At 35.4% G+C, this 12,397-nt stretch overlaps 1 protein-coding gene across 3 annotated transcripts in view; it reads left to right on the top strand.

Annotated features, from left to right (window-relative positions):
* The window catches only part of susd6 (sushi domain containing 6), a 40,731-nt gene extending 30,475 nt beyond the window's left edge, over positions 1–10,256 (top strand). For 2 of the 3 annotated variants that reach the window (XM_073853127.1, XM_073853126.1), the window contains exons 3-7: positions 692–883; positions 1,060–1,254; positions 2,184–2,322; positions 4,816–5,237; positions 7,574–10,256. In XM_073853127.1, the coding sequence (XP_073709228.1) occupies positions 692–883; positions 1,060–1,254; positions 2,184–2,322; positions 4,816–5,237; positions 7,574–7,599 (974 nt within the window). In that variant the 3' untranslated portion in view covers positions 7,600–10,256. The remainder of the gene's footprint in view (positions 1–691; positions 884–1,059; positions 1,255–2,183; positions 2,323–4,815; positions 5,238–7,573) is intronic. The other variant, XM_073853128.1, reaches the window with a different exon arrangement.
* Positions 10,257–12,397: the final 2,141 nt, after the last annotated feature.

The raw sequence follows: 12,397 nt of genomic DNA, 5'->3' as shown, positions 1-12,397 counted from the left end.
AGGAGTCCATGCAATCCGGAGTTTTTAGTGATGTAAATGTTGCTTATGTTTAAGTTGGTCGTGTGAATTTGCTTTGCTGACTAAATGTTCAAACGCTCACTGATGCTTCTGAAGGAAACTTTTTGAATTTAAAGATCGGGGTAAATTTAACTTATTTAGTCTAATGGGAAACATGTAAATATCTTCTGTAGCTTCTGAAGGGCAGTACTAAATGGAAAAAAAAAATAGATATTTATGCAAAATAAGAGAAATGTACACATCTTCATTCTGTTCAAAAGTTTTCACCCCCCAGCTCTTAATGCATCGTTTTTCCTTCTGGAGCACCAGTGAGCGTTTGGACCCTCTGTAATAGTTGCATATGAGTCCCTCAGTTGTCCTCAGTGTGAAAAGATGGATCTCAAAATCATACAGTCATTGTTGGAAAGGGTTCAAATACACAAAAATGCTGAAAAACTAAAGAATTTGTAGGATATTTCAAGGTCTATGTACATTTTTGACCTCAACTATACATTTCTTCCTACATTCACAGGCAGTACACTGCTTTAATCATTAAATAACTGTCGTTTTCAGAGTTGTATCGAAGTACACTATAACAGTAACAGGCCCCAAGGGAAATTTGAACTGGTTAGCTCTTTTTTTGAGTTGAGCTTGAAGTTTTTTATGCTAACGTCTGCTCTTTCTGCTCTTGTAGGTTGTCCCAGACCCTCAGTTGTGCCTCATGGCCGTGGGAACCTGACGGAAACAAATCGCGGATCCTTCCCTGTTGGCACGCTGCTACAGTACAGCTGCGATCCAGGATACACGCTGGATGGCTACAGCATCATCACCTGCACCGTCTCAGGCCAGTGGACCTCCGACCCTCCTCGCTGTATCAAAAATGACAGTATGTTCAAATTAACCCGACTCTACATCCTGTTTCTCATCAGTTGTATTTTGTTCTAAAAAGGCTAATTCACAATATGTCAAAATAACATCAAAGTAGAGAAACGTTTTCATCAAACTTCACTATGAAAGCTCTGGTTGGTTTTACTCGTATTGATACAAAAACTTTCCCAACAGTTTGTCAACCACCGAGTGAGCCAGAGAATGGAGGATATAACTGCCACCCCTCACCGTGCCACAGACTGACCCAGGGTACCGTAATTGAGTACTTCTGTGATGAGGGTTACATTTTGAAAGGAGGCTACCAGTTCCGAACCTGTGACAATGGAGAGTGGAAGTCGCCCATGCAGATCAGCTGTCACCCTGTGCAAGGTGCATCACACATTTGGATTTTCTGCCGTTTTGTCTCTTATGGATAGTTTTCCGTTTTGCTTGATCATTGTACACATAGTAAATTATAGTAATGTAGGAATGTACAAGCTGTTTCAAATGAGTTCGGTACAGCGTCAGAAGATTTAGTTCCCATAAAGCAGCGTTTTAAGTATCAACCATCATGTTTTTTTTTTGTTTGTTTTTTTGCTTATGCAATTATATTTTAGTGTTTTGGTTACTCAGTCACTGAGTGTGAGTTAAACGTTTAGGGAAAGTTAAGCACTCTTAATCATTTAAAATTAGATTTTTAAAATATATTTTTATTAGCTTTATTTAAAGAGAGAGTTAAACCTAAAAATAAAAATTCTGTAATTAATTACGTCATTCCAAACCTGTAAGACCTGCATTCATCTTCTGAACACAAATTGAGATTGTTTGAATGATTGAGAGCTTTCTGACTCTGCATAGACAGAAACGCAACTGACAGGTTCAAGGCCTAGAAAAGTAGTAAGGACATTGTGGTTAAACCTTAATTTTATGAAGCCATGAGAATACTTTTTGTGTGCCAAAAAAAATTACTTATTCAGTGATGAGATAAGTTGTTATTTTTGTTTTCTTTGTGTGCAAAAAGTATTCTTTTATAATCTGTTAAGGGCGAACCACTGATCTAAACTAGGCCAAGGTGGTTTGATATTTTTCAGCTCTTTGGCCAGCTGGTTTCTCAGCATGACCTGCTAACATTACCTCAGACCCCTCTAAAACCATTTAAACAGAAAAGGTTTAAATAATTTAGTCAGGCTGGTAGACCAGCTAACCACCTTAGACTCGTTTAAGTTGGCTTTTTCAACTATACCTAGTTTGTACCTCCATAAACCTTTTTTTGGGGCTGCACACATTGCAGTGAATTAAACAAAGTGTTTCTCTTTCAGGCGAGGAACAGCAATCCCCGCTGCCCATGCCGGCTCTGTCTATCGTGGCCTCTACTGCCAGCTCTGTGGCCCTCATCCTGCTGCTGGTTGTGCTGTTTGTTTTGCTTCAACCCAAACTCAAGTCCTTCCACCACAGCCGGTGAGGCCCTGTCTCATTCTTATTTCTTAAAAAAAAAAAAAGTTTTTTTTTTTTTTTTGTACAAAAAGGGATTTTACATAGTTATTAAAGGGGACATTGAATGCAAATTTCACTTTTACATGGTGTTTGCATATAAATATGTCTTAGCAGTGTGTGGAAACAACCACCCTACAATGAAAAAAAATCTGTTCACTTCTTTTTTTAATCCCCAGAACACCTAAAAAAGCTCAAATATCATGCCATTTTGATTTTCTGAGCAGTATGACATCTTGCTCAGGCCCCGTCCATGACCGCTGACGGACTGTCCCATATAAGCAATTTCCGCCCTCAGGCAGTTGTTTGCTGTCTGTCATTTTCTCCGCACTTGAGCAATTGTAGCGACAACGATGTCTCGTAAGCAATGCAGGTGTTCTGTAGTTGAATATAAAAGTAAACATAAGAGTCCTCATTTTCTCCCAACATCAGAGCCACTGAGGACACAGTGGATTAGTTTTGTTTATGATGGTAACGCACCACCAGATACACAAAAAATGGAAGAGAGGGGCGGGGTGAGCAGTTGCTCATTATCATTTAAAGAGCCATGCATCGAAGCAGCTTGCTGTAAACAGAGCTGTTTTTGACAAGGTAAAAAAGGTGTTGTTTTACACGACCATTGAGGAATTTTAACTAAAGCATGTTGCCGGCCCTAAAGAATCATACAAACTTGTGAAAAAAACGGGCATCCGATGTCCCCTTTAAAGGAACAGCAGCAAAAAAGGCCTATTTAATTCTAAAGATAAGTGAGAGGATTGAAATGGTGATGAAAATCTAAATTGTAACTATTTTGTTGTTATAAGATGGCTTCAGGATACAATACACAATAACAGGTGTCCAAAAAAAAGAACTTGGACACTTTTGGATATTTAAGGGATGTTTAGAAATCTAATACCTGATGTTTTTTTTTATCATTTATACTATTGTATACTATTATACTTCTTGAAAGAAGTCTCTTATGTTCACCAACCCTGCATTTATTTATTCAAAGTGCAGTAAAAACAGTAATATTTTAAAATACTGTGATTTTGCTACACATGAAACATTTCTTCTTATTAAAAATGTTAAAAATGGCTGTGTTGATTAAAGTTTTTGGAGACCGTGACACATTTTCTCAGGATTCTTTTTATTTTTTTTCAAAAGAACAGCCTTTATTTGAAATAGTCACTTTTAATCAATTTAATGCATTATTATTTTCCAAATAAAAGTGTTAATTTTTTTCAAACCTTTGATTTATATATACAGATATTTTATATCTTGCGTATATGAAATATTTCTATGCTCTACTAAAAGTTGACAACCAAAAAGTGTCCAAATGCTTATTTGTGAATTATTTTAAACAATGCATGTTTATAATTTTTTATTACACGGCTCTTTGGAATGCTTGATTCTGATTGGTCAGTTGAGACATTTGCAGGTTCGTTCTTTTCAAATAATCACCGCTCCAAAGTAATAACGCATAGCCGGTACTACTTGTATGTTTGAAATCCCTCCGTGCCAACAAAGATTACCGTTTGGCGCCATCTTGTGACAAACACTGGACAACCACAATTAACAATGGAAAATTTCGACATTAATCTATTTAAATTGTCTTACTAACGTACATAGTTTGAATGTTAGTCACGTGGTACTATATCGTTTCGCGGAAGGATAAAAATGTTAATTAAAAACAAATATGCCAATAAAAGGTTTCAAATTCATATTCATGTCCAGTTTTTTTCCTTATGTGGCAAGTAGCCGTGTAATAAGCGGGATAATGTACAGGCAGCCGGTAGTTATCGCAGAAATAAGCCCCTTCAGTGTGATACAAGACCCTCCGCTTCGCGTCGGGTCCTGATCACACTGTCGGGGCTTATTTCTGCGATAACTACCGGCTGCCTGTACATTATCCCTTACATAACATTGTGCTTGAAAAATGTGTTCGAAAATGGCACTGTCAAAAAAGAATAATTCACCCAAAAATGTCAATTTTGTCATCATTCACTCACCCTCATGTTGTTTAAAACCTGAAAATAATCAGTAATCAAAGGTGATGGTCCCCATTGACCTCCGTAGTATTTCTTTCCCTACTATGGAAGTCAAAGGGAACCAACAACTTTTTCGTTCTACAAGTCTTCAAAATATCTTTTTGTGTTCAACATCAGAAAGAAACTACAGGTTTGGAATGACATGAGGGTGAGTAAATGTTGACCTAAATTTTTGGGTTAACTATTCCTTTGTGTCCAAATACCTTTTGGTAGCACTGCATGCTTGTCCTGAACGATTGATAGTAGCGTGCAGATTTAAAGTCGATCGTTATTCCAACTGTTTGACATGGACAAATATGGCGCTGTTGTTCCAGTAATTTGCCGTTGCATAATCAGCTCACTGTGATGTAAGCCGCAGATCAGGCAGGTCAGGATTTGATACCGTTAAAGCCTTATTTTTATTCCCATACCTCTCTCCTTCTCTCTTTTAAAGCAGCCGGGAGCAGGGTGTGTCAGGACAGCCTACCTCCATCATGGTGGAGGGCGTTCAGGTCTCACTGCCCTCCTACGAAGAGGCGGTGTACGGCGCAGGCGGCAGTTCTGTGCCCCCTCCTGAGTCCCGTGTTCAGATCGTGCTGTCGGAGGGCCCTCAGGCCGAGGGTTTGAACGAACCTCTCGAACAGGCTCAGGCGAGTTACAGTTTTCCCTCCACCTCGACTGCTGCGTCCTCGTGTCACGCAGAGACTGTATTGGTTCACCAGGTGCCCTCTTCCTCCTCTCCATCCTCCTCATCCTCTCCCTCCTGGGCTGCTGAGCAGCCTGGTGCCTCTGCGCCTCTCCACCGCAGGCAGAGCAGCGAGAGCAGCGATCAGCACAGCTTGCTTTCGGTCACCTCTGCCGAAGACTATGGCGATGGTGAGTTCACTTGCAAATCTAGAGGGGGATGTGTGGTTTAATGTATGGAGAAAGAATTGTTGCATAATTCCAATGAAATAGATTAGGATCCGCAAATAAAGAGAAAAATTAAACATATTGACAAATAAATAGAATGAGATCCACAAAAAAATCTTTTTCACAAGCATGAATTAAATTCACAAATAAATAATATGTGACCCTGGACCACAAAACCAGTCTTAAGTCGCTGGGGTATATTTGTAGCAATAGCCAAAAATACATTGCATGGGTCAAAATTTTTGATTTTTCTTTTATGCCAAAAATCATTAGGAAATTAAGTAAAGTTCATGTTCCATGAAGATTTTTTGTAAAATTCCTACTGCAAACATATCAAAATGTAATTTTTGATTTGTAATATGCATTGTTAAGAACCTAATTTGGACAACTTTAAAGGTGATTTTCTCAGTCTTTTTGATTTTTTTGCATCCTCAGATTTCTGATTTCAAATAGATGTATCTCAGCCAAATATTGTCCGATCCTAACAAACCATACATCAATAGAAAGCTTATTTATTGAGCTTTCATATGATGTATAAATCTCAGTTTTGTCAAATTTAACCTTATGACTGGTTTTGTGGTCCAGGGTCACATATGAGGTTTGCAAATAGACTTTAAAGATATACAATTGGTCAGCAGAGTGTGGCTGTTATCTGATTGGTTTAAGTAGATGGTGGGTGGAGTCATTTGCATTTGTGGATTTTTCAGCATATATATGTTTCAAAACCCACAAATGTGTGCAGCGATCTAAAAAATGAATGCCAGGCAAAGTGTGTTTTTTATTTGCAAATTTGATTTATTTGTGACTTTAATGTATGTCTGTGAAACTCAAAGATTTATTTGTCGATCTCATTTTATTTGTCAAAATGTTTAATTTTTGTTTATCTGTTTTTATTTACGTATATTTATCTATTTATTTGGAATTATGCAACAATTCTATCTCTATATTTAATGATATACAACATTAAGTGTCCATAATAAATGAAGTAATCTTTAGAAAAATAATATTGAAACATATGCGGCAAATGCTTATTATATATCTAAGGGATATATTTAATTGATTACATATGTTTGTTTAAATTTGAATAGTATAATTTTTACACTTAAAATTATAAATGATAGAAAATATTTTATTTAATTATTTATTTATCTATTTATTGATTTATTTATTTTAAATAAATTATTAAATCATTATGCAACAATTCTATCTCCAGTGCATATTATATATCTAAGGGTTATATTTAATTGATTACATAAAATTGTTTACATTTTAATAATATTATTTTTACACTTAAAATTATTTTTTATATTTATTAAATAATTTAAAATATTTGGGGAATATATATATATATAATATTATTAAAGCTTATACATACAACATTTAAGTGTCCATAATAAATAATCTTTAATAAAATATAATATTGAATCATATGCAGCAAATGCTCATTATATATCTGAGAGCTATATTTAATTGATTACATATGTTTGTTTAAATCTTAATAGAATAATTTTTACACTTAAAATTATAAATTATTCAATTTAATTATAAAATGTACACCTTATTAATCCTCTTTTTAAATAATAAGCGTGTGTGTGTGTGTGTGTGTGTGTGTGTATATCTACGTTTTAATTAATAATTATCATTTATTATTTATTTTCATAATATTATTAAAGCATTGTTTTGGGGTTGTTATGCCACATGATATTTTACAATCTCAGCTAACTTGACCTTGTCATAAAATAATTTGATATTTTAAGAGACTAATGCAGGATGTAAATTTTTTTCAATTTCAATTTATTTTTTTAATTAAACAAGTTGTGTCTGTTTAAGTTTAAACAGCGTAACTGCAAAATGTAGGTTATTAATTACAACTGAATTCTAAATAAATAATAATAATTATAATTATATAAATATAACTATATTTAATGTTTATCTCTCAATATACATTAAAAAAATATATGTACTCTCCATAATAATGTAAAAAAAAAAACACAAATTATGAATTATCAATTTATTAATATTATTACAACAAAATGTTTTGTACCTGGCTGTGTCATGAAAAGATTGATATTTTACAAGACTTTCTATGATATACTTATCTAATTTTTTTATTATTTTTTTTCATTATGTTATCAGGACAGGACCTGACATTTCTGACTTCAAAAATGAAATTAAATTTGTATTGAAAAACACTCTCATTATAAAAGATGTGTATTCAAGTGGTATATATGAATTGCACTTTTAATTTAAAAAAAGCACTTTTTTGTATTAAAATACATATTTTCATGTCTTTTCTCCAGATATTCCATTGCTAAAGGAAGCCTGAGTCTGTGTGCAGCCACCCCTCCTCTCTCTGTCATCGCTGACCAGGACTGTAACCCCTAAAGCTTCTCACCAAACACGTACCCCCCACAGCCACCCGTCAGACCGCAGCAGTAAATAAGATCCGTCAGCTGTCCCTCTGCCAACAAATCGCCCGCCCCTGGGGTCTGCAAGCTGCGTGGCCCCCATGGAGTCCGGCAGCTCTCTTTACAAGAAAGAACCTTTGCCCGGATGACCCCTAAAAAAAGGGATGTGCAAATGCTCGAGTTTAACACATCGCACCTTTTCTCGCAGGTGCGCCAATAATCAGTTGCACTCACAGGCTTACGGATTCACTATTTACAAACGAATGCATTCAGATTACGTCGTGGACCTCTGCTCTGCTCCGTCAATGACTGTGACCTCTTGCGAAGGGGAGAGTTCAGCAAGGATTTGCTAAGCCAGGCCCTTTTCTCTTTGATGCTGCATGTTCTGTGCAATTTCTTTTTTTTCGGGTTTGGTTCCACGCGCGTACACACAGGAGCACGGCACAACCGACGCATGAGACGCATAGCACCATCTCCACATTTGTCCCTTGTGCGAGACGCAGGGTTGAACTGATTTACATTGTACTGTATTCCAAAACACGCTTGCCTTTTTATTTGTCAAGAAGTACCTGTGCTGTGCTCTGCGCGCGTGTGTGTGTGTGTGTGTGTGTGTGTGTGTGTGTGTGTGTGTGTGTGTGTGTGTGTGTGTGTGTGTGTGTGTGTATGTGTTTCTCTGATGCCTGTGTGACTGTGGCTGTTGTGATTCAAAGAGGGCTGATGTATCATCTAGGCTTCTTTTCCCCAAAATAGGAAACATTTTCAATACCTCCATTTTCTAATCGAAGCGTTATTTAACTAGAATGGATGTTCCTTGTCTACATGTCTGTTTGTCCAAAGTGAGGGAGATATATTTTGTGTCGGCTCTCATTCAGAGAAATAACTTTATTTCTTCTTTTTAAAGCAAGTATATCTCTCTCATGTTTATGTGTTGCACGCACAAGTAAAAAAGAGTTAATTTTAATTAATTTAAAACATTTTTTGAATCACTTGTAGGTTCTTTTTTCAAGAGGATATTTTTGAGTGTGGACTAAGTTCATTATTGGGCGCTATACATATACACACACACACATATATATTATAGAGCTTTGACTCTGACTTATAATATGTGACCCTGGACCACAAAACCAGTCATAAGGTTAAATTTTACAAAACTGAGATGTATACATCATATGAAAGCTCAATAAATAAGCTTTCTATTGATGTATGGTTTGTTAGGATAGGACAATATTTGGCCGAGATACATCTATTTGAAAATCTGGAATCTCAGGGTGCAAAAAAATCCAAATACTGAGAAAATCACCTTTAAAGTTCTCCAAATTAAGTTCTTACAAATGCATACATTACATTTTGATATATTTATAGTAGGAATTTTACAAAAAATCTTCATGGAACATGATCTTTACTTAATTTCCTAATGATTTTTGGCATAAAAGAAAAATCAATCATTTTGACCCATACTATGTATTTTTGGCTATTGCTACAAATATACCCCAGCGACTTAAGACTGGTTTTGTGGTCCAGGGTCACATATTTGGATTTATCAAGTTTAATTCCCTTTTAATTAGTACAAATTAAACCAAGGATAGGAGCTATTTTTATTAAGTTTCCTTAATAAATAATTTCAACCATGTGTTATTGAAATGGTATTTGTAAAGAGAATGATTGAAATACCCTGTAAGATCTTAAATAGGTTGTGCATTGTATAAATGCACACTCATTTGATTTTAGAGCTCCAGAAAATGGCCTTGCTCTTCACTCATAATGTTCTTTTGGCAAACTGACATTTAAAAACCAATGAATCTTTTGATTTTGCGTTTTACATTCTTGCCCATTGCCACCTCATGTGTATATTCCCTGTGGTTGACTCAAATTCTGATGTTTGTCATCATGCATTAAATATATATATATTTTTGTGTGTCTGACTTTGGAGAGAGAGGGCAGTTTGCCTATCTGCACATCCTCAGTTTTGTGTTCCTGGCTTTGTAAATTAATTTACTTTTTTTTTTTTTTTCATGCAAACTGAAGGCAAAATAGTACTGCTGCCTTAAAAACTTGTACATTTCATACATTTCTCACTTTGTAATCACGTGTTTTCTTCCATCTCACTGGCTTTATGGTAATTTGTCTTCAGTTTCTTATGGCCTTACTTTTTCTTTTCTATGCATAAACATTGTCTTGTTGATTTTCAGACGTAGGGTTTGGAGGATGTGACAAAAGATTGTCCACCCGCACTTCCTCAGAAACATTTATTTTTTTTTGTCAGTGAACGTGAAATATGAACTTTTGTTTATCAGTTTTCAAAGGACGTTTTTTAAGTCGGAAAAACAAAGGACGCAAGTAAAAAAGGATATCTAGGATGTGTGTGAAACACTGTTGTACGGTGTTTTTCTGCAAATGTAATTTAAGTTGACTCATCCATCCAGCTCCCCCATCCCCATTACACTTCTTTTTTGGTTTTCCTCTGTACATTGCTGTGGGTGTGAAGATAGTATTTTAATATTTGTATAAAGTTTAATTTAATTCTACAGTGTGTATATAACTATTTCTAATTAAAGCTTTCATTTGAAGTGCTCAAGTGGTCTGTTTATTTTGGTGAGTTTGGGCCTTGTTCATGTTGTGGTTCGCTCTGTTTATAGTCCGTATTGTCATCTGACATAACAGATACCTTTGTATTAAGGGTAAAGTGCAGATACCATTAGTAAATAATTAATGTTGTGCGTTAACGCCATCTAGTGTAGGAGCTTTATAGGTGTAGTTTAAAGTAGGATTGAGAAGTCCGACTCGTTTCCGCGTTTCGGTTCTTTTGAACAGTTCTTTCACAGAGCCGATTCAAAACGATGCGGCTATTTACCTCATTATGTTATTACGTTATTTTAAAGCCACAATAGATTTAATTTAGTGTCTAAATAGTGGTAAACTATTATGACCAGTCAAGTACAGTTTTTTGTTGTGAGAAGCGGTTGTCCGTTCAATGAGTCGAATGCTGGACTCAGAGAGATTTAGTTCGCGATGATTCATGAATATTTTAGCCAGGTTTTTTTGTGAAGCGGTTCAACTGAATCAGTTCGTTGCCATTCTACAGAATTGGTGCAAACTGCTGTCCCACAACCAAAAAAACATTTAAGTATTTATATCTTAGATGTTTACTAAGGCCCTCCTATTATCTATTGAAACCCAATATAATATTTACAATATTAGTTCGCTTCCCTATGTGAAAAATAACAGCTAAAACCAGCCTAGGCTGGTTGGCTTGTTTTAGCTGGTCATAGCTGGTCAGCAGGCTGGTTTTAGAGGGGGTTTGGTCACTTTTCTGGCCAGCCTGGGAAACCACCAGCTGCTTCCAGCTTAAACCAGCTAAGATCAGCCTTTTTTCAGCAGGGTTAATATATTGAAAATCATAACTTTCAATTGGGAGGTGGATGTCCCCCCTAAATTTCAACTTATGAAGATGATATTGAAATAATTTTTGTTATTTTTTTCCATTATTGTTTTAAGTTAATATATATATATATATTTATTTATTTTTTTTTTTTATTTTTTTTGTAAATTAGGAAACTTTATGTAAAAAATGTCTACACCAATTTCATGTCCATTGGCTGAGGTTGTCACTCTCATAACGACAAGGTGTGAGAAGATAGGCTGAGGTAAAATGCATTCAAAAGTCTGAAAATGTGTGTGTATCTTTAGAGAACGTCACTACCGAACATATTTGATGCAATTAAGCACACTTTTTTGGGGTGTTATTCCATAGCATTTAGTTTTTATTTTTTATATGTGTACAACTGTTCAGAACTGTGCTAGCTAACCATGTGCTGATTATCATGGTTCTAAAATTCTCACTACCAAAATATTTGGTGAAATTTCGGTAGTGGCATTTTTTGGGGTGTTATCCATAAGAGAATGTCACGACCGAAACAAGCCATCTCGGTAGTGACTAAAGGAAACACATAATCCTCATATTTGAGGGGAATTGTTTTTTTTTTTTTTTTTTTTTTTTTTTTTTTATGTACAGCCATGCGCATTTTTTGTACTTTAATATGTTTTAGTATGCTAAAATTCTGTAATGTGATGTGGTCGCCACCAAAACATTACTGTCACCACCAAAAATGTGCAGTGACTATCGAAACATGGGACAAAATAAGATATATTGAATTAACAACTAAAATGTTATGATAGTTTTTTCGGTCAATGTATATTCAAACTAATGGATCCTTAAAGGAGTAGTTCACTTTCAGAACAAAAATGTACAGATAATGTACTCACCCCCTTGTCATCCAAAATGTTCATGTCTTTCTCCAGTGGTAAAGAAATGATGTTTTTTGAGGAAAACAATTCAAGATTTGTCTCTAAAAAATGGACTTCTATGGTGGCCCCGAGTTTGAACTTCCAAAATGCAGTTTAAATGCATGTTCAAATGGCTCTAAATGATCCCAGCTGAGGAAGAAGGGACTTCTCTAGCGAAACAATCGGTTATTTTCTAAAAACTTTTACAATTTATATACTTTTTAATCTCTACACAGAGTACACACAGAGCTAGACAAGACGAGCAATTGAGGTTGAAAAGTATATAAATTGTAATTAAAAAACAAAACAAAAAAACGATCGTTTCGCTAGAGAAGACTCTTGTTCCTCGGCTGTGATCGTTTAGAGCCATTTGAAGCTGCATTTTGGAAGTTCAAACTCAGGGGCACCATAGAAGTCCATTGTATGGAGAGA

The sequence above is a fragment of the Garra rufa genome, chromosome 13, assembly GCF_049309525.1.
Source record: "Garra rufa chromosome 13, GarRuf1.0, whole genome shotgun sequence".
NCBI classification, from domain to species: Eukaryota; Metazoa; Chordata; class Actinopteri; order Cypriniformes; family Cyprinidae; genus Garra; species Garra rufa.
Note: the sequence above shows the minus strand (reverse complement) of the source record. Positions and strands in the feature narration are given on the sequence as shown.